The 23,893-nt window shown below is 41.9% G+C and overlaps 1 protein-coding gene across 2 annotated transcripts in view; it reads right to left on the reverse strand.

Moving 5' to 3' along the window:
* LOC114663484 (carboxypeptidase Q-like) overlaps positions 1 to 23,893 on the reverse strand; it is a 579,359-nt gene that overhangs the window by 323,131 nt on the left and 232,335 nt on the right. For both annotated transcript variants that reach the window (XM_028817238.2, XM_028817240.2), the window contains exon 4: positions 19,356 to 19,563. In XM_028817238.2, coding sequence (XP_028673071.2) covers positions 19,356 to 19,563 — 208 coding nt within the window. The remainder of the gene's footprint in view (positions 1 to 19,355; positions 19,564 to 23,893) is intronic.

Below are 23,893 nucleotides of genomic sequence, written 5' to 3' on the forward strand. Positions count from 1 at the left end.
AGAATTAAGGCAGGGAGGAGACGACTCACTTCACTTGGTGGCCTCCCATAAGCAGTTGCAACAAAACAGAACAATCTTTCTTCATGAAATTGGTACAAAATCATCACAATACATGGTAGCAGATGTTAAAGCATAGTAAGTAAGCTCAACATGTTACCCAGTTCTGGGAATAAATACATCTTTTGTGTGCAAGTACGCACAAAGATTTGGTAGCGTAGTATTATAAAATCCTTCACTTGAGCCAACGTTGAATCTCTGTACAGTATGAATGCAGTATTAGAGCTTTCCTGTTCCAAGCTTGTCAAAAGTACACCTGTGTCAATATTTTTCTGTTATTCACACTAAATTTAGCGTGCCTTTTTGTAAATGGTCTTTGAATACTCCACAATTGCAAATGCAGATGGCACAAAACAACAGCAAGCAAGAAAGCAAGAAAGCAAGCCCGGCCCCCTGATAAATGACTCTTCTGTAAAGGCCTTCCAAAGTACGGTATATTAATCTTATGTAGCTAGTCTATGCAATGCTTTTAATGAGATGTTTACACTGCAGTGAACAAAGACATTTTAGAAAATGTTATAGCTGGGGTAACATGGAATAAAGTACAAAAAAACTCATTATACATTTATGACACAATTCATAAAACTGATGTAATAAAAAAAAAACGATTTTTTTTTTTTTTTTGCATTCACCACCCAAAATAACCAGCAAATGTATAAAATAAAAGCATTCCATTAAAGCCACATGCGTAGCCACACAAATGAAAATGCAACTATTGAATGGTGAAGTGTGAAATTAACATCGCATTCCCGGATCGGAAGTTCGCAGTGCAGCTTTTAAAACGGAGGTCTTACTGCCCCCGATTTTCATTTCGCTCAAAGCGCTCGGTTCATTTCTCATTTGCAGATGATAATGCCTCAAAAGAAAGAGTTTTATATAAAGCTGTACAAACAATCTGATACAGAAATCCTTCTTGCAGAAGCACTTGGGAACCGAGAAGAGAAGAATTGGTAAATACTGCAATTCAGTAAACTGGCAGCATTGTGGCACAGTCGTTAACAGTGCTGCCCGACGGCGCCACCATCTCCGTTTCGAATGTTGGCCTGAGACACTGCCTGTGTGGGGTTTTGCAAAGTCTCTGCACGTCTCTTTGGCTTTTTCTTCAGCATCCCAAGACATGCGTGTTAGGGTAAGTGTCAACTCCGAATTGACCCCACCATGAACAAGTGTTTGTGTCTGAAAAAGAACCCTGTAAAGGACTGGAGACCTACCCAAGACGGATTCCCATCTTGTGTCCAATGCTACCGGGGTAGACATTTGTTCCTCACAAATGTGAAGTGCATAAATGGGCTTAAAATGGATGGATGAGAACATAAGAAATCTGACGAACAAGAGGAGACCATTCAGTCTATCGGACTTGTTTGTTTAGCTAATCGCTAATATCTCTTTCAGAAACTTCCTAAGGGTTGTCAAGGGTTCTGCATCAACTCCATGTCTTGGTAGATTCCTCCAGAGTCCCACAACACTTTGCTCCCTGGCTTCAGTCCTAAATGCACTTCCCTTTAATTTCCACTGATATCCTTGAGTACATGGTTCACCCTTACATTGAAAGACTTCTGCTGGATGTGCCTTTTGTCACGCATGCACATCAGAGAGTTACCCTCTGGGTCCCACCTAAGTATGTAATTCCACCCCAGACTGAGAGGGAGCACTGTCGCCAACGGTCTTGTCTTCCTTTTTCTTCACAGTACGGAGAAACTGCCCAGCGAGGCCTACTGACTCCAACCTCTTTCGCTTCCTTGGCCATAAGAGCATGAGAGCCTGGAAGGAGGCATCACTTCATGTCCGAGTAACCAGAGCCAAGGCGCTCTTCTGTAACCTAGAAGGAAGGTAGTCAGCCCATGTTATTTGGTGGCTACTGTTCTGTTTTAATGCCAATGTTTTTACCTTGGTTTGGCGATCCAAAATGTATTTTTGTCAAGCCTGCCATTCCCTGTAAAAATTTTGAAGATCGGGGTTAGGTCCCCACACAGTCTCCTCTGTCCGAGGTTTAATTCACTAAATTTGTCACAGTACATCATGTCCTGGGATGCCTCTAGTTCAGGCATGTCAAGCATGCGGCCCGTGAACAGAAATCTGTGCGGCCCGCATGACAGATCCTAGTTAGCGCTAAACTTGTACAAAATGATTACTATCGTTTGTGATTGAATCGTTCTGCATCTTCTGCGTTACTGATTGACTTTTCTTACATCTGCCTTCTGACAAAAGCACGTTTTCCCATGGCATTACGGTACCGGAAACGTCATCTGCTAGTATAGTTGCAGCTGCGGCGTCAGCTCCTTGATACCCTAGGGATGACACTGCCAACCCCACCCACCCTCACGGGCCTTGACCAAAGTTAATGAGCAGCAACTGAAGTGCTAGGCTGCAGTAGCCTGGCAGGCTACACTACTGGCTGGGCTGCTGAGACTGGCCACTGGGCAGAACTGACCATCACGAGTAGTAATACCTTAGGACGGAGTGGTGGCTCTGAGGCTAGGGATATGCACTGGCAATCGGAAGGTTGCCGGTTCGAATCCTGTAAATGCCAAAAGGGACTCTGCTCTGTTGGGCCCTTCAGCAAGGCCCTTAACCTGCAATCGCTGAGCGCTTTGAGTAGTGAGAAAAGCACTATATAAATGCAAAGAATTATTATTATTATTAATAGCTCGCATATTTTCACTGTTTTTTTGCTCTAGTTTTATGTAGTATTGTAACGAACAGTTACTGCAGACTACAGCTGAAGATCTGAAGCGGACGCGAGAAGTTGGTGAGTTGTTTATTAACAAATTTTTGTGATTCTCAGTTTGTAAAATTAGCGTAGGTCAGGGGGCTTTTTGCATATCGGCTTATTTTACAATATAAACTTTGAAGTAAACTTAGTAAAGTAAAATTTGATTTTTGGAGGATTTGTTTTCCAACTTGAATTACTGAGCAATGAATTCAGTGAGCATTTTCGTGATTTCAGTTCACATGAACAGGACTTTGCGCGGATTACGTCACCCTACTCTTACAACGTTGAGAATGCGCCTGAGAATATCCAAATGGAGCTGATTGAACTGCAGTCAGATTCGATTCTGAAGGCAAAATACAATGAAGTTGGTGTGCCAGGCTTGTATTCTTACCTGCCATCCTCGTATGTGCAGATGCGTAAGTTGGCATCGAGAGTACGGTCTATGTTCGGAAGCCTTGTGAGCACTTGTTTTCGTTAATGAAAGCTACCAAAACCCCACATCGCTCAAGACTTAATGTCGAGCTCCTTTCATCCTTTATAAAAGTTGCAGCTGCACAAGATTTCAAGCCTGATGTTGATGAACTGGTTACTAACAAGAGATGCCAAGTGTCGGGAGAAAAGAAATAGATCTCACACTGTAAGACTCCTATATAAGGACCTAGCTAAAAGGCTAAGTCTCTAATTGTACGCTGTTGTATGGAGATTGAATGGAAATAAATTGATTTTCTTTATACTTTTAAGTGTTACATTTTTTAAAGTTTTCAGTATTGGAAAGAAAGCTACAGTAACTTTGTATAATAGTATAATAGTATTTGTTACAATGCGGCCCGCGGCCCACCAATGATAGTGAGTTTGACATTCCTGCTCTAGTTGCATTGCTCTGCACAGCTTCAAGTGCTGCTATGTCTTTGTTGGAGCGTGGTGAGAAGATCTGCTTACAGTACGACTCACTAGTGCCTTATGTAGTCTGTGCATAACGTCCTTCAATTTATATTCAACAGTTTCAATGATAGAACCTACAGTTTAAACAGTTAATATGTCACAGATACTGGAAACCTATAGGAAGAGGTGGAGATTATTCCTGAGCAAAGAGGAATTTGGTTTATCCTGCTTGGGTTGTTGTCACATAACAACATAAAAAAAGAGGAGACCATTGTGACAATAAACACTCCCAGACATCACGAAGGTTTGGGGCAGCCACCTGTATGTTGTGACCTGGCTGCAAATTGTTGAAAAAGTACACAAGAGATGTTTCTAGATCCACGACTGAACTGAACTACTGCCACAAGATGGCAGCTTTAAAGCCAAGTGGAGGATGTGACGTCATCAGGACTGGAACCAGAAGTGATGTTATTGGCAGCTCTGGAACCAGAAGTGACATCATCGGCAGCATTGGAACCGAAGGTGACGTCATCGGCAGCATCGGAACAGAAGGTGACATCATAGGCACAACCGGAACCTGGTAAGATTTCCCAGGAAAGGTCTGTAAGGAACTGAGAGAGACAATCAATGCACCTCACTGCCCCTTGGTTAGGCATGGAATTACAACTATTCAGGCCCTTTAGTTGTCTGCTATTTGCACGTTTGTGACACCATTCAGTCTGTCGGCATTGTTTATTTAGCTAATAGCTAAGCTGTCCCAGTATCTCATGCAGATACTTTTTAAAGGCTGTCAAGGTTTCTGCTTCAACTCCATGTCTCCGTAATTTGTTGGAGATTCTGACAAAGTGCAAAGTACTTCATGGCTTCAGTTCCCCTCAGTTTCTACAGGTGTCCTCAGGTGCGTGATTCACCATTTGAAAGAATTTTGCTGGATCTTTTTTATCAATGCTTTTGAGAAACTGCATTGGGACCAACTCCGGGTCTTCCAGTCTCGTCTGCCTGAAGAAAAAACGAGTTTCATTCTCTCTGTCTGTCATAGAAGGACATGTCCACAAGTCCCATGATGCACTTGGTTGCTCTCCACTGCACAGCTTCAAGTGCTGCTTTGTCATTCTTGTAGTGTGGTGACCAGAACTGCACACAAGACTCCAGATGTGGTCTCACCAGTCCATTATATAGTCTGAGCATAACATCCCTCTGTTATATTATATTATATTATATTATATTATATTATATTATATTATATTATATTATATTATACTAGACATTAAGCCCGTTACAACAGTAGTGTATAAACATTAGTAGGTACAGTCTATATTAAATGTAAAATAATAATAAAAATAAAATAGAAACGTATATGACAATACAGTAAGTATAATTAATATCACATTTATCCTCTCCTCTGTGGCTGTTGATTGATGTGTTGTGTCTGTTTGAAAATCTCTTCTCCTACCTCTCTTTATTTTAGCTTTAGCTCTGTGTGCTTTTGCATTTTTCCGACGCTCATTTTCCTCTTCTTCAATAGATCTATTTGCTTGTCTTTGTCTTTCTCTTTGAGAATTTTTTTTTACGCTCATTTTCCTGTTCTTCTATAGATCTATTTGCTCTTCTGAGTCTTTATCTTTTAGTGTTTTTCTGACACTCGTTTCCTTTTTCTTAAATCGATCTATTTGCTCGTATTTTTCTTTGTCTTTCAGCCTTTCTTTTGTTGATGTTTACTTGCTGAGCTGACCGTTCTTCCAGGAGATGTTGCTTACCTCATTTACCGAAATCCGATTGTATCGGCCGCGCGATATTTTATAGGTCCCGCCCTCTCTGTCTTGTGTGACGCGTCAGGCGGCCTTTGAAGCATCTGCTAGAGGCCGGTGACTCTGCCACTCATTCCGCCCTTCCCTGTACTTCCGCCTTGGCCGCGACTACCCAATCAGCACTCTCCCCGGCAATGATGTCCTTTATTAAAGAGTGCCCTGCAGCATGCGCACTTCACCAGAAGACACACACACACGGACACATGGACGCACACAGGGGTTTTATTAAAGAGAATTATATTATATTAGGGGCGGCACGGTGGCGCAGTGATAGCGCTGCTGCCTCGCAGTTAGAAGACCCGGGTTCGCTTCCCAGGTCCTCCCTGCGTGGAGTTTGCATGTTGTCCCCGTGTCTGGGTGGGTTTCCTCCCTCAGTCCAAAGACAAGCAGGTTAGGTGGATTGGCGATCCGAAATTGTCCCTAGTGTGTTTTTGGTGTCTGTGTGTGTGTGTGTGCCCCATGCCCCTGTAGTTAGGATATAGCAGGTTGGATAATGGATGGATGGATATATTATATTATTATAATAACTATAATAATATATTACAATAATTATAATATATAATTATATTTTATTATTATTATATTACTAGTCATTTAGCCCGTTACAATAACGGGCGCTAGAACAGTAGTGCATAAACATTAGTAGGAACAGTCTTTGACCTCATTCTTTTTGTTGGTTGTATTTTTCTTTCTTTCAGCCTTTCTTTTGTTGATGTTTACTTGCTGAGCTGACCGTTCTTCGTGGGCTGCTGCCATGTATTGTGTGTCTTTAATTTTCTGTGACAGTAATACTGTCCTGCACGGCTCTATTCAATAAGGGCGCGCACAAAAAGGCGAGCTTCAAAAGGGCGACCTCAATTGAGCGCGGCGAATAAAGGCGTTTGTAGATAATTTAGTTCAAATGGTTCTGGAATATGTGAAGAGCAACAAAGGTGCAGATCTTTATTTACGCGCGCCTTTATTCGCTGCGCCCAATTGAGGTTGCCCTTTTGAGGCTCGCCGTTTTGTGCGCGCCCTTATTGAAGGATACCGTCTTGTACGTCCGCTGGCTTGTACGTCTGTAATAAACCTTTAATTTTCTCTGGTGGTAATACAGGCGTGCACATTGGTAATATGCCTTTAATCTCCTCTGACAGTAATACTGGCTTGTATGTGGCTGTAATATGCGTCACTGTATTGTGTACCTTTAATTTCCTCTCGCAGTAATACTGGTTTGTATTTCCTAAAACGCCTCTAACTTTCTCTGACAGTAATATCGCGAGTCGCACCGTGCCCCGCGCATGCTCACTTCACCAGAAGACACCCACACACGGACACCTGGACGCACATAGGGATTTTATATATATAGATATTATTATATCTCTATCTATCCCAACAGATTTTACAATTTAAACTAATATATTATTTGCCTTTTTAATAGCTTGCTTAGATGATGAAATGATGTGTCAGCATAAACCCCAAAATCCTTTTCCAGGTGTTCACTCAGTTCTGAAGCTGGGCCAGTTCTTTTTGAATTGGATGGATGGATGGATGGATGGATGGATGGATGGATGGATGGATGGATGGATGGATGGATGGAATTCAGTAAGTCGTTCAAATATATTTTGTTGTTATTAGTGAGATTATCGAAACACCTTGCCCAAAGCAATCAACAGCATTGCATTACACCCTTTTGTAGGTAGGAATGGTCATTATGAAAAACAAGTTTCTTCAAATATTTACTTTACATATCTTCATTATCCATTACAGAGCCATTCAGTTATGTTTTGACTTGCATTTTAGATGACTAAAATTACATTTTTTGATATCTTCAATCCCAACACTTAAAGTTATCTGTAATTCCAATTTTAATTAGTAAGAATGTAATTTTCTATCTGAAAGCAAGCCTTTGATTTGTCAAACTGTAATTACAGATACAGTATCTTTGAAAAAATGTGCCCTAGAAGATAACAGGAAACGTTGTACAGTTTCATACATGTCCATATTATCATCTTTATACCAATTTAGAGTTGCAGGGGCCAGAGCCTATCCCGGCAGCACTAGGCGGAGCGGAGAGCTGGAAATGACCCCAGTCAGGGCACCATGGAGCCATCCATGCACATCTACACCCACAAAGGAGCACATTTAACCAATCAGTTTTTACATTTAATAATGATTACTCATAAAATCCAAACAAAGTCCCCCCCCCCCCCCCGTTTTCTAACCTGCTTATCTAATTCACAGCTGTGGGGAGGCCACAGCAGTAATGGGTACAAGGCACCCCATATAAGGGCACACATATGCTGTAGGAGGGGAACGGGCATCCCGGCCAGAACAGAGGATATTTCATTACACCGAATGGGGGTGCCAGTGCGGTGATGCAAGAGAATTGGCTGGCGGGACAAGAAAGTAAATTTGTACCCCGGCTGGTGTGCCTTCAGAGGCGGACTGAGAAGAGAATCAGGAAAGGTTCCATCCCCTATACACTAGGTGGCAGTAGTCCTTGTATGGTAACCCAATCAGGATACTCGCAGGGGTGCTTGGGAGTTGGAGTTCAGAAGTGCAGCCCTGTCGGGGTCCCTGTGGACCAATAGAGAGTACTGTCAGGGGAGGACCTCCCTAATTTTTCAATGGCCCAGAAGTGTTTTTCTGGCTAATTTCTAGAGAGGTGATTGAAAAGTGCCTTGTAAGAATAAATCTCTTTAACTTTATTCTAAAAGAGGGTGGTCTATTGCTGTGTCTTGGGTTTGGGCCTCAGTGCACATAGTCATTTATACAATTTAGAGTCACAAATTAAAATAACCTATATGTCTATAGGAAGTTCAAATACCCAAACAGACAAAGAAGAAGGTGTAAACTCCAAACAGGCAGTGACCAAGAATATGGTCCAAACGCAGGACCCTGAAGCAGTAATGTTGTGCAAGACCCGCACCTTTCATGTTAGTACTCCTCCGAGGATTACACAGATACGGAATTGGATGAATGGAAGAATGGATTGAAACTTTAAAAGGGTCCTAAGGGACCCTAAAGGGTTTAAAAGGGATCAGCTCCAGGTCCCTACAAAAAAATTGAAATTCACTAAACCAGGTTTGGAAAATAAATCAGAAGGCATTCACATCTGAACAAATCCAAATCATATTATGTGATATCATCCATCCATTATCCAACCCGCTATATCCTAACTACAGGGTCATGGGGGTATGCTGAAGCCGATCCCAACCAACACAGGGCACAAGGTAGGAAACAAACCCCAAGTAGGGCGCCAGCCCACCACAGGGCACACACACACAGGACAATTTAGGATCGCCAATGCACCTAACCAGCATGTCTTTGGACTGTGGGAGGAAACCGGAGCACCCGACGGAAACCCACGCAGACACGGGGAGAACATGCAAACTCCACGCAGGGAGGACCCGGGAAGCGAACCCGGGTCTCCTAACTGCGAGGCAGCAGCGCTACCCACTGCGCCATGTGCCGCCTATGTGATATCATCTACTGTTAAATTCTGCTCTGTACTTGTAATATTTTTATTTTACTATTATACTGTATTGAGGATTACTTGTGTTCTGTTCTGTGTATTGTATTGAATTGACCCCCTTTATTTTGATGCCCACTGCATGCCCAGCCTACCTGGAAAGGGGTCTCTCTATGAATTGCCTTTCCCAAGTTTTCTGCCATTTTTTCCCCTACAAGGATTTTTTCCTTGTCTTCTTAGAGAGTTAAGGCTGGGGGGCTGTTAAAAGGCAGGGCCTGTTAAAGCCCATTGCGGCACTCCTTGTGTGACTTTGGGCTGTATGAAAATAAATTGTATGGTATTGTATTGTATTTAGAAATGCTATGATCACACTTAAAATAATTAAAGTACAATAATGTGAACAGCAGCATAGCGAGTAGGCAATGAGGAACAGGAGTGAGGATAAGGCTGAACCACTGATACATTTGAACCATTCTAAAACATTAAATACTAACAAAACTCACACTCAAGAGATTCTTAAAAGAAATTGTAATAACTACCATGAAAATAAAAGCTTGTCACAAATTTGAAAAACTGAGCTACTGAATAAAAAGTCACAGTTGCAGTTTACAGCCATGGTGATTGTACTTCGTATCTCAGAGATTGAGAAGGATGCTGGAAATCCCCAACAGAGCTTATGGCTCCCATTAACTGCGTGACACTTACGGGTGCCGTAGGCTGAGAAATGAGGGCATTTAAAGCCAATAAGTATCATTTGCAGCTCAGATACGATGATAGATTGTAAAAATGCTGTCATTACATTTCTGTAAGACCATTTAAATAAATAAACTGCCTGGATGCTTTTGACAGGCTTGAAAGGCACTGCTTTCTCTTTGTGCTGCCACATGTGCTTTCTGAACTCTGAAAGTTTTCATTTGTATTTTACATCAAGTATCAAAGTCTGCACCTTCAGGCAAAGTACAGAGGAAACGATGGTGGGGTGAACAGGGTGCCTCAGAGCTTCTTCTGTTCTCTTTTCAAGTCAAATGTTGTTTTGATGCAACATTTTCATCGACTAAATAACGCATAGAAGTGATTAAAATGGCAAATTAAATGTCAGGTTATTTCATAAAAACCATTGAATTTAAGTCGAGAGACATTAATACTCAGACTGTAAGAGGTTTGTCCGGAAAAAGTCAAGCCATTGTTAATATAATGAGAACAGTTTGCGTGACATCGACGTAACCTGGCAGCCAAGGAGAGTGGAGTGGAATGCGCATGCGTGAACAAAGACGACTTCACTAGACTAGTCAGATGCCATTGGGTGAGCGTGTGTGTGTGTGTACTGTGCAACCATCAAATTCAAAATGACTGATGTGTACTTTTTGGTATTTGAAATTTCATTTTAGAAGCCACCATCCGGCGTCTCAGGAAGGGGAAGCAGTGCAGTGTCAACACTGTATATGGTGGGGATGGTGCGCTGCTGACCTCGACTCGGGACGTTGTGGGTCGGTGGGGGGAGTACTTCGAAGACCTCCTCAATCCCATTAACATGCCTTCCAATGAGGAAGCAGAGCCTGGGGACTCAGAGGTGGGCTCCCCCATCTCTGGGACTGAGGTCACCGAGGTGGTCAAAAAACTCCTTGGTGGCAGGGCCCCGGGGGTGGATGAGATACGCCCGGAGTTCCTCAAGGCTCTGGATGTTGTAGGACTGTCTTGGTTGACACGCATCTGCAACATCGCATGGACATCAGGGACAGTGCCTCTGGATTGGCAGACTGGGGGTGGTGGTCCCCCTCTTTAAGAAAGGGGACCGGAGGGTGTGTTCCAACTACAGAGGGATCACACTCCTCAGCCTCCCTGGAAAAGTTTATTCAGGGGTCCTGGAGAGGAGGGTCCGTCGGATAGTCGAGCCTCGGATTCAGGAGGAACAGTGTGGTTTTCGTCCTGGTCGCGGAACAGTGGACCAGCTCTATACCCTTAGCAGGGTCCTGGAGGGTGCATGGGAGTTTGCCCAACCAGTCTACATGTGTTTTGTGGACTTGGAAAAGGCATTCGACCGTGTCCCTCGGGGAATCCTGTGGGGGGTACTCCGAGAGTATGGGGTACCGGCCCCCCTGATAAGGGCTGTTCGGTCCCTGTACGATCGGTCCCAGAGCTTGGTCCGCATTGCCGGCAGTAAGTCGAACCCGTTTCCAGTGAGAGTTGGACTCCGCCAGGGCTGCCCTTTGTCACCGATTCTGTTCATAACTTTTATGGACAGAATTTCTAGGCGCAGCCAGGGCGTTGAGGGGGTCCGGTTTGGTGGGCTCAGGATTGGGTCACTGCTTTTTGCAGATGATGTTGTCCTGTTTGCTTCATCAGGCCGTGATCTTGAGCTCTCTCTGGATCGGTTCGCAGCCGAGTGTGAAGCGGCTGGAATGAGAATCAGCACCTCCAAATCCGAGACCATGGTCCTCAGCCGGAAAAGGGTGGAGTGCCCTCTCAGGGTTGGTAGCGAGATCCTGCTTCAAGTGGAGGAGTTCAAGTATCTCGGGATCTTGTTCACGAGTGAGGGAAGAATGGAGCGTGAGATCGACAGGCGGATCGGTGCGGCATCCGCAGTAATGCGGGCGCTGCATCGGTCTGTCGTGGTGAAAAAGGAGCTGAGCCGCAAGGCGAAGCTCTCAATTTACCAGTCAATCTATGTTCCTACCCTCACCTATGGTCATGAACTATGGGTAGTGACCGAAAGAACGAGATCGCGAATACAAGCGGCTGAAATGAGTTTCCTCCGCAGGGTGTCTGGGCTTTCCCTTAAAGATAGGGTGAGAAGCTCAGTCATCCGGGAGGGGCTCAGAGTAGAGCCGCTGCTCCTCCGCATCGAGAGGAGTCAGATGAGGTGGCTCGGGCATCTGATCAGGATGCCTCCTGGACGCCTCCCTGGTGAGGTGTTCCGGGCACGTCCAACCGGGAGGAGGCCCCGGGGAAGACCCAGGACACGCTGGAGGGGACTATGTCTCTCGACTGGCCTGGGAACGCCTTGGGATTCTCCCGGAAGAGCTAGAAGAAGTGGCCGGGGAGAGGGAAGTCTGGGCATCTCTGCTCAAGCTGCTGCCCCCGCGACCCGACCTCGGATAAGCGGGAGACAATGGATGGATGGATGGCATTTTAGAAGCAAAAACGAAAAAACAAAAATGAAAGGAAATTTTCAGATTTTGATTTTTGATTAAAGAATAAAATGAGGGAAAATAAGGTCTTTTTTAATTCTGTGGTAACAAATAGCAGTCATAAACTTCAAATTGGTCCGTGTACTTTTTGGTATTTGAAATTTCGTTTCAGAAAATATCATTTAAAAAAGAAAAAGAGACACTTACTTGATTTTCAACTTAAAAGGGAAAAATGAAAAACACAAAACAATTACTTTTTTCCTTTTGTTCTTTTTCACACATCAGAAAAGAAAAATGCAAGAAACGGCAACGAGAAAATGCCCTTTATTTCGTAGTAAGTAACAACAATAACGTTCATAAAAGAACTGCTACATCAATGAAGAAAAGTTTGCAAAGCTTGTATTTACCTGAAAGATGCGACTCAGTTTTTCTGCAGTCATGTCCTTGTCCCGGAGTGTCACTCTTTTACTGTTCTGAAAAACAACGTAATGGTCCATCATCTGCTGATGTCAGTGTAACTTCAAGGCCATCGATCGACATGTTGTGAGGAGAACTGTTCGCACGTGTCGTCAAAAATTGAGCAGAACAAGAAGTACTTCCGGTTTCAGACAATGAAAATGGTCCTTGTACTTTTTGGTATTTGAAATTTCATTTTCGAAGCAAAAACGAAAAAACGAAAATGAAAGGAATTTTCAGATTTTTATTTTTGATTAAAGAATAAAATGAGAGAAAATAATGTATTTTTTAATTCTGTGGTAACAAATAGCAGTCATAAACTTAAAATTACACATATTTTTCTGGATTTATTTGAGATTCAAATAATGAAAGTGTTATAGCTCAAAAACAACAAAACAGACGCATTTTCGTTGTCTGAAACCGGAGGTAATTCTTCTTCTGCACGATTTTTAACGACACGTGCAAACAGTCCTTCTCACAACACATCAACCGACGGCCTTGAAATTACACTGCATGGCATCAGCAGAGGATGGACCATTACGTTGTTTTTCGGAACAATGTGTGAATGTGTGTAAATGTGTGAATGGTTGCTCATTGACAAGTGTAACATATGTTAAGAAAACTTTCTATAAATCACGTTGCTCTCCTAACATGTGTTACACTTGTGCACACTGTTAATACTTGAAATGTTTACTAGCTATAGTAGCCGGTAAAAGTCAATGAGCAGCCATTCAAAATGCTAGCACTATAAAAATTGCCAGACTTAGTGTTAGTAAATGAAATCACCAAATGTTAGTGATTTCACAGTAAGTAACAACAATAACGTTTATAAAAGAACTGCTACATCAATGAAGCAAAGTTTGCAAAGCTTGTATTTTTACCTGAAAGATGCGACTCAGGTTTTCTGCAGTCATGCCCTTGTCCCAGAGTGTCACTCTCTTAGTGTTCCGAAAAACAGCGTAATCGTCCATCCTCTAGTGATGCCATGCAGTGTAACTTCAAGGCCGTCGATCGATGTGTTGTGAGGAGGACTGTTCGTACGTGTCGTCAAAAATCGCTCAGAAGTACCTCCGGTTTCAGACAACGAAAATGCGTCTGTTTTGCTGTTTTTGAGCTATAACACTTTCATTATTTGAATCACAAATAAATCCAGAAAAGCATGTGTAATTTTGTTTATGACTGCTATTTGTTACCACAGAATTAAAAAATACCTTATTTTCCCTCATTTAATTCTTTAAACAAAAATCTGAAAATTCCTTTCATTTTCGTTTTTGCTTCTAAAATTGAAATTTCAAATACCAAAAAGTACACGGACCAAAATTACACACACGTTTCCGAATTTATTTGTGATTCAAATAATGAAAGTGTAATAGCGCAAAAACAACAAAACAGAAGCATTTTCATTGTCTGAAACCAGAGGTACTTCTGCACGATTTTTGACGACACGTGCGAAGAATCCACCTTACAACACATTGACTGACGGCCTTGAAGTTACACAGCATGGCATCAGCAGAGGATGGGCCATTACGTTGTTTTTCGGAACAGTAAAAGAGTGACACTCCGGGACAAGGACATGACTGCAGAAAAACTGAGTTGCATCTTTCAGGTAAAAATACAAGCTTTGAAAACTTTGCTTCATTGATGTAGCAGTTCTTTTATGAACGTTATTGATGTAACTTACTGTGAAACAGCTAACATTTGGTGATTTCATTTACTAACACTAAGTCTGGCAGTTTTTATAGTGCTAGCATTTTGAATGGTTGCTCATTGACTTTTAACGGCTACTTTAGCTAGTAAACGTTTCGAGTATTAACAGTGCGCACAAGTGTAACACGTTAGGAGAGCAATGTGATTTACAGAAAATTTTCTTAACATGTGTTACACTTGTCAATGAGCAACCATTCACACATTTACACACATACTACTGATGCCATGCTGTGTAACTTCAAGGCCATCAATCGAATTGTTGTGAGGAGGACTGTTCGCACGTGTCGTCAAAAATCACGCAGAAGAAAAATACTTCCAGTTTCAGACAACGAAAATGCATCTGTTTTGTTGTGTTTGAGCTATTACACTTTCATTATCTGAATCTCAAATAAATCCAGAACACGGCTTATCAGTGCGTCTGTACTATATTCTTGTCTAGTTGATGCTTATAAATAATTATATGTGAAAAACATATTGCTCTTTCTCTATATATAAATAAATCTATGCAAAATGTATCTTAATTTTTCTCTATACGTCATTTTAATTTTCTATTTAAATAATAATAATAATAATAATAATTCTTTGCATTTCTATAGCGCTTTTCTCATAGGTTAACATATTCAGATACGTTGGAGGGCGGCAAATTGAAGCCCCGCCCCGAGTGGCATGAACTCAAGTTACGCCACTGGCTACCCACGTATTATGCCCTGGCTGCAAAATGTTAAAATTTTCAGAGTTTTCACTACTCAGTCCAAAAAAGAACTGATCACTGTGAGAAAAGATGGTGGCTTTAAAGGCTGGTGAAGGAAGTGACATCTTCAAGAACGGAAGTGACATCATCACAGGCGCCAGGACCAGAAGTGGCGTCATCATGTGTGCCAGAGGCGGAAGTGACGTCTTTATAAGCGCCAGAACCCGGTGGGATTTCCTGAGAAAGGTCGGCAGGGAACTGAGTGAGACAGTCAGTGCACCTCGCCATATTACAATTACTGAAGCCCTTCATCTGCCTCCTACTCGCACGTGTGTGACAATGGAGAAAGCAGCCAACCCGCCCCAGGAGGATCAGGGTAGTGGCAACAGGATTCCAGTCATGAGACTCCAGCACAGTGTGTCAAAGTTGATGGTGTGTAATACTGGGGCACTTCAGGGGACTGTCCTGTCTCTATAACATACAGTACCCTCCAGGATAATGTCACCTTTTGTTATCTACGGAGCTTCTGAGAAGACTCCTCCACCAGAGATGAGTCCCAGTACAGGAGGCTACTGGAGAAAGACTTTGTCTTGTGGTGCAGGTAGAACCACTTGCAGCTCAACATCAAAAAGACAAAAAGAGTTGGTGTTGATCTACTGGCCTGAGACCAGTCATCCTCCATGGGAAGGAAGTGTAGGCAGTGCACAGCTATAAGTAACAGGGGGTCTATATGAACAGCAAATTGAACTAGTCTAACAAAATAGTGGTGCTGTATAAGAGCAGACTGAACTTACTAAGGAGACTCGGGTCTCTTGATGTGTGCAACAAGCTACTGGAAATGTTTTACCGGTCAGGTGTAGTTAGCGTGTTGCTCAACGCTGAAGTTTCCTGGAGAAGCAATTTGAGCTCAAGCGATGCAAAACACCTGAGCAAACTTATCAGAAAAGCCAGCTCAGTCAAAGGACCGACCCTGAACACTCTGGAGGCTATTTTAGAAAAGAGGATGGTGGCAAAGATGGATGCCATCATGAATGATTCTGCTAACATCCTCCAGGAGGAACTTTCTTGAAGTATTGTTAGCCACAGGCTCATTCCCTTATAGTGCAGTAAGTAGCGTCTCTGCAGATTTTTTCCCCCTGCTGCCATTAGGCAGTTCAACGTTACCTTCCAACGTTCCTTCCTTCAGTCCAGCCAGGAGTCACAGGAAGATAGTACAGTTATATTATTAAAATATTTATTGTATTATATTTGGCTGGGGTTGGCTCCAGCAGACCCCCGTGACCCTGTAGTTAGGATATAGCGGGATGGATGGGTGTTTTTATTCCATTACCTTATATATATATATACTATGACAGTGGTTCTCAACCTGTGGGGCGGGCCCCCCTAGGGGGGGCATGAAGTAACAAAAAGGGGGGCACGAAGATGTGAAAAAAAGAAAACAAGAATCAAAAATATGAAAAATACATCTATTGAAACCAAAACAAATTAAGTTAAACTACATTCTGATACTAGAAAAATAGAGTTAGATAAATGTCGATAAAAGTTAAGTAGGTATAATAAAATATGCATCTATGATATATCATTAATTAAAAAAGAACAAATTGGTATTAGTGGGCTCCTTTCAAAAAAACGTTAGGGGGGCTCGATTCAAACTGTTATGAAAACTCGGGTTGCAAATACTTAAAGGTTGAGAAACGCTGAACTATGAGTTGGTATCTATGCATTCTGTGTTTTTGCTGCCGTACGCATTTGAATTTCTCCTGGGGATTTGTGAAGTATATCTAATCTTATCATGTGCCATCATGGAAATATAAAAGAACTCTGAAGAAAAGAGACAGTGGATGGAACCCAGCCTGGGAGACTATAAATGGCATTCTAGGAGCATTGAGCAGCCACACAAATACCTCTTTATTAAATGGAAGATGAGATCAACAGAATCAGAGTTGAGTAACTTTGCTCATGGCAAGGGAGGTCAAGTTCGTTCTCAAAGGGCCGCATTGGTCACAGGTTTTGATCTAACCTAATTGCTTAATTAGAAGCCAATCCTTGCCAATAACAGAAATGATTTAATTTGATGGCTTCTTAATGTTCTTATTCTGCTACATTAGGTCATTCTTAAATTGTATATATTTTTCTTTTCCAAGGATATCATTTAAATGATTTGTGGACAGGAAGTGTCATGATACAGAGCCACAAGAGCAAAAGGGTGCAAGGCCCCCAAAAGCTGGGACTCAAAAAAGCCAGAAATTCACCTGACTTCAGCCAGAACCCTAAGGACGAAACAGGACTAAAAATGAAGAGCTGGCAAACAACTGTAAATATTACCAAAATACAGTGGCAGACTGTGCATTTCACACCTAGGCCTTCAGTAGTGCTCCGTCTGAATCAACCCGCCCCTCAAAAACTAATTTATGGTTATAAAAACCATCGTAATATGCAGAAATACAGTATGAAGAGCCGTTGCATCACAGATAGATAACTCCTGTAGCCACAATAAATGCCTTTATTGAATAGACAAACCAGGGGTGAACAAGTTCCTTTCTACTGCAGCTACAGCCGCGACACACATAAATATCAATAATAACTCATAAACTTGCAATATTATTTAGGAAAATTGCAACATTTTACTCACCAAAAATTTGGATTATTTGTAAACAAAATCCATCCTCCTCTCTTTCCTCAAAAACAGTTCAATTACTAGCAGATTATCCGTGCGCTTCAGTTCCATCACGAAGTCCCTTTCTATCGCCATCGAAGCTAATGCTGAAAGTCGAACCTGCCCTGTCGTATTTCCGGCATAAGTTTTAATTCGCTTTAGGGCTGAAAATGTCCACTCGACAGAAGCAGTGGACACGGGAATGGTCATCGCCAAACATACCAATGTGTATAGCTACCCCATGCTCTCTGATGAAGGAAGTCAAGGAGATCAGTGGGAGATTTTCCTGCAAAATCATCCATGGCATACTTACGCCATCCTATCCAATAAACGGGTCTGAATACGGTGACGTTGCCATATGCCTGCAAGAGGGCCCTAGTAACACCAACTCAAAATCTGATTGGTTGAAGCAACGGTTTAAATCGACATTTATTTTGTGTTAGAGGGCCTGCAGGATGGATTGTGAAGGCTCCCCGGCAGACTTCTTTGACTTTGACCCTGCCTGGCAACAAATGATGGCTGAAATGTGATTGGTTAAATGCTTTAATACGAAAATACATGTCTGGAAGCAGCACAACCATCGGAAAAGCTATGAAAGGAAGCGGACAGACTATTTGGAATTACTTAATAAGTATTCATGGACAAAATATAATTAACATCAGTTTGTGATTCAGATATTTTTTAAGCCAGCAGAGAAGGCCTTGCAGGCCCTGACGGTCTGCCACTGCCAAAATATAACAAAAGCCCCAAAAGAGGAGGGATGACCGTAAACCGGGGTGGAGTGGTGGCTCTGAGGCTAAGGATCTGCGCTGGTATCCAAAAGGTTGCTGGTTCGAATGCCAAAAGAGATCCTACTCTGCCGGGCCCTTGAACAAGACCCTTAGCCTTAATTGCTCCAGGGGTGCTGTACAATGGCTCTGACCCCAAGGGGTATGCGAAAACTAACAAATTCCTAATACAAGAAATTGTAGAGGGCAAAATAAAGAACAAAAAAAAAAAACCCTCAGCTTGTAGTTAAAACGTCAAATGAAGAATCTTTATAAATGAAAGATTTAATAATAAAAATAGCAAAATACAAAGAAAGGCTTAAAAGATCAAGTCTTAGCAGTTGCCTAAAAGGAAATCCACAGCAAACAAGTCCTGATATGGTATCCAAAAATCAGAATCCTTACAACAAAGCGATCAAAAATCCAGAAATTCCATCAAAATAAGGCAATCTTTCATAAAACCCCAACAAACTAATTGCCTTCAAGGCAATTTAAATAGCCTAAGGGAGGGCTCACAAGTGGTAATGTAAGGGTGGTCCCACCTCCTATGGTTTCACCCACACCTAACAAGGAAATCCAGAATAGTAATAATAACAATAAACCATAAAATTCACATAACCTTGACCAAATACATGACATGGAGAAGACTAAAGATTCTCAGTTTTTCACATCTTCTCTTTTCTGAAGATTTTGTTAAAATAGCTGCTTTATGCCAAAAACAAACAGGAGTAAATGAGACCAAGTTAGATAGGAATGGCTATTGTATTTGCCTCTCACTATGAATTCCACCCACAAAACACAAGACAAGGCTGAAAATCTAATGGCATAGCACAGAAATAATAAATGATAAAAATATGTAACAGAAATAAGGTAAAAACATAAGGAATAAAACTTTGCAATTAAACCAAATAAGAACCAACCAGAAAATACACATTGGCTAAGGAATAAAGCCTGGCTGAAACACGACAATTAGTGATAGCCATACCAATTAAACATGTGAAGAAGAATTTAATTCCTGAATAGGAATAACAGATACCTGCTTGGGAAACTGACTGCCCACAATTTCTGCCACGGTGTTGTAGGACAAAGCATCTGGGTAGGTTTGTGCTCCCATCATAAGGTGAAGAACAATCCTGATGTTCCTCCGTGCCATGCGTGCCATCATCTCAGCATCTTCTATTGTTATGCATGCAGCGGGGATCTTTACCACATCTGCCTGGTAATCTTGTTGTCCAGTATGTGGGCTTAAAAAAGAATAACGAAAGGATAAGTAAATCTTAGTCATACAAGAATGTGGACTTAAAAACAGCATAATTGTGACAGGATGTGCGTTTAAAGCACAAGATTGAACAGCGGGAGAGGAATCTTTTAATTGCCATCTCAGAAAAGGAGTAGAACTCAGTGTGATATATGGCCGGCAGTTTATCCCGGCCAATACCCCCAAGCCGCCAGATGGAGCCCTCCCTGTAACATGGAGGATGCCCCGAATTCCAGCAGGGCATCATGGACCTTGGAGTTTTAATTCACAGCCCTGCTGGATACTGTGGGGGCCACCAGGGGATGATGCAGGGAAGAACAGGGAGTGGTACTTTCCATATAGCCCAGAAGTACTTCCCAGTCACGGGAACGGAAGAAATGATACTTCTGGGCTGAAGAAAAGAAGAGTTTTGATCTGACCCGGAAGTGCTAGGAAGTCACATGGACTGAGGGACAGAAGCAAGGAGTTTAAAAGGACTGTGGGAGATCCCAGCAGTGAGCCAAGTTGGGAGCAAGGGTGACTGAGCTGCTGCGAGTAGAAGATTAGGAATTGTGTATTGTATTATTGAGTATTGTGGAGTGTAGGTGCTTTGTGCATATTGTTATTATAATAAATAATAATATTGGACTTTTACCTGGTGTCAGAACGTGTTGTCTGAGAGTTCAAGGGGACGACAGCGCCCCCTATCTGTCACGTCAGTTATATAAAGAACTAGCCATCCCCTGCGGCTCCGTCCACGTATTAGTAAAACAGGACAGTGAGGAGGGCCCGGCCCAGCTTTCTACTCCTGACGTCATTCTTCTCCCTCCTCTCGGCCTGCAGCCTTTGTCTTGGATTAGTGTGAATATATCATATATATGATTCTTAGCGCAATGAGAGAAGTCGCAAAATCAACGGGAATGTTCAAGCAAATTCCAGAAAAAAAAAAGATCTAAATCCGTCAAGTAGTTCTCTCATTCGCTAACTAAGCGGAGTTAAGGTTACACCCTGAGGCAAACACGTGAGTAAGGAGGGACATAGCAAAGAAGACATACACTATTGTAGCACTAAATAAGAATAGAACAATTACAAACTTAAAGAATATTTACTTGCGGGTCTTGAAAATTTTGATAAAGGAGATCCAGAAGAATTCTTTCAATGTAATGGTGAATCATGTACTCGGGGACACTGGTGGAAATGAAGGTGATGTTCATTCAGGACTGAAGCCATGAAGCAGTTCTTTACACCACGAAGTCATGGGAATTTAGAACAAAGTACCGAAACATGGAGTTGAAGCAGAAACTTTGACAACTTCCAAGAAGTACCTGGATGAGACATATTTAATTTGTCCAATTACTTTTGAGCCCCTGAAATGAAGGGATTGTGTTAAAAAAATGCTTTAGTTGCCTCACATTTTTATGCAATCGTTTTGTTCACCCCACTGAATTAAAGCTGAAAGTCTGCACTTCAACTGCATCTCAGTTGTTTCATTTAAAATTCATTGTGGTAATGTACAGAACCAAAATTAGAAAAAAAGGTGTCTCTGTCCAAATATTTATGGACCTAACTGTAGCTGTGTCTCATGCTGGCCATTTCCAAGTAGCACAGCAGTAGAGTGTTGTACTGTGTTAGCCATAGATTGATGCAGGTGAAAGTAGGGTGAAATGACACCTTTTTTTGGCTAACTAAATAGATTACAAATGCAAGCTTTCAAGGCAGCTAAAGCCCCTTCATCAGGCAAGATGCCCTGACACCTTGCCATCTTGCCTGATGAAGGGGCCTTAGCTGCCTTGAAAGCTTGCATTTGTAATCTATTTAGTTAGCCAATAAAAGGTGTCATTTCACCCTACTTTCTCCTGCATCAAGTAGCACAGCACTAACAGATTATACCAAAACGTTCAGTAAAGTACAGTGAATCTGCCAAAAGTGGTCACAACAGTGCAAACCACCGGATTGTCACAGACAGACTGACCGACCCTGGTGATGGCAATTCAATGCAGTCTCCTATAATGAGATTCTCAGACAGATCTTTCTTGCTGTTTATACAGTGAGCCTTTGTGAAGGAGCAGCGTGTTTACACAAAGGGAAGGTGGAAAGAGCACACGCAGTATCTGCCCGATCCCAGCGGCTGTACGGTCAACAGATGTGCTATCACTCAGGCAGACTTTTTCCCAACAGGCTCTTTTGTCTTTTAGAGGTTGTAAATCTTGTGAGGATGGAAGCGCAGTTATACATTTCTAACACCTCGATCAGGTTCATACATTAAAGGCCTGTATTTTTTATTTTTCATTTTTAACAATGATCCAAAACATTTTTGCTGTTAACGGTCAAACTACATCCTGTTATATATGTTTTTGTGATTTCTATTTCCATCGGCAGTGTTCACATATGACTACGCAAATACTAGAAGAACTTTCTGGGTGTGCCACTATTCGTATAAACTCGTTTTTAAGCAAGATTACAATTCTCGTTTATGCTCTCCTGCTCTAAAGAGTCAAGAGAATAACTTCTCTAAAAATATACAAAATAATTTTGTCATAGCTTTTCTAGGGCCAATATATAGTCATATGAAAAAGTTTGGGAACCCCTCTACGCCTGCATAATAATTGACTCTCCTTTCAACAAAAAAGATAACAGTGGTATGTCTTTCATTTCCTAGGAACATCTGAGTACTGGGGTGTTTTCCAAACAAAGATTTTTAGTGAAGCAGTATTTAGTTGTATGAAATTAAATCAAATGTGAAAAACTGGCTGTGCAAAAATGTGGGTCCCCTTGTAATTTTGCTGATTTGAATGCCTGTCACTGCTCAATGCTGATTACTTGTAACACCAAATTGTTTGGATGAGCTCGTTAAGCCTTGAACTTCATAGACAGGTGTGTCCAATCATGAGATATAAAGGTATTTAAGGTGGTCAATTGCAAGTTGTGCTTCCTTCCCTTTGACTCTCCTCTGAAGAGTGACAGCATGGGATCCTCAAAGCAACTCTCCAAAGATCTGAAAACAAAGACTGTTCAGTCTCATGGTTTAGGTGAAGGCTACAAAAAGCCATCTCAGAGGTTTAAACTGTCAGTTTCAACTGTAAGAAATGGAATCAGGAAATGGAAGGCCACAGGCACAGTTGCTGTTAAACCCAGCAGGTCTGGCAGGCCAAGAAACATACAGGAGCGGCATATGTGCAGGATTGTGAGAATGGTTACAGACAACCCACAAATCACCTCCAAAGACCTGCAAGAACATCTTGCTGCAGATGGTGTATCTGTACATCGTTCAACAATTCAGCACAGTTTGCACAAAGAACATCTGTATGGCAGGGTGATGAGAAAGAAGCCCTTTCTGCACTCACGCCACAAACAGAGTCGCTTGTTGTATGCAAATGCTCATTTAGACAAACCAGATTCATTTTGGAACAAAGTGCTTTGGACTGATGAGACAAAAATTGAGTTATTTGGTCAGAACAAAAAGTGCTTTGCATGGCGGAAGAAGAGCACTGCATTCATAGAAAAACACCTGCTACCGACTGTCAAATTTGGTGGAGGTTCCATCATGCTGTGAGGCTGTGTGGCTAGTTCAGGGACTGGGGCCCTACTTAAAGTCGAGGGTCCTGATGAATTCAACCCAATATCAACAAATTCTTCAGGATAATGTTCAAGCATCAGTTACAAAGTTGAAGTTACGCAGGGGTTGGATTTTCCAACAAGACAATGACCCAAAACACAGTTCAAAATCTACAAAGGCATTCATGCAGAGGGAGAAGTACAATGTTCTGGAATGGCCATCACAGTCCCCTGACTTGAATATCATCGAAAATCTATGGGATGATTTGAAGCAGGCTGTCCATGCTCGGCAGCCATCAAATTGAACTGAACTGGAGAGATTTTGTATGAAGAATGGTCAGAAATACCTCCATCCAGAATCCAGACACTCATCAAAGGCTATAGGAGAAGGAGAAGGAGGCTCAACTAAGTATTGATGTAACATCTCTCTCAAATTTATGCACCTGTCTAATTTTGTTATGATGCATTGCATACTTTCTGTTAATCCAATAAACTTAATGTCACTGCTGAAATACTACTGTCTCCATAAGGCATGTCATATATTAAAAGGAAGTTGATACTTTGAAAGCTCAGCCAATGAGAAACAAAAACCCAAAGAATTAAGAGGGGTTCCCAAACTTTTTCATATGACTGTAGTTTCACAGATATAGAGGGTCATCACTGTCACGTGTACAGAGTACGATGACATTCTTACTAATCAATATGCAACATGTCACCACTCTCTGACAACATGATTACTGAGTACAGTCATGTAGAAAAGTAAATACATCGCATGACATGTT

Source organism: Erpetoichthys calabaricus, chromosome 13 (genome assembly GCF_900747795.2).
Source record: "Erpetoichthys calabaricus chromosome 13, fErpCal1.3, whole genome shotgun sequence".
Lineage (NCBI taxonomy): Eukaryota > Metazoa > Chordata > Cladistia > Polypteriformes > Polypteridae > Erpetoichthys > Erpetoichthys calabaricus.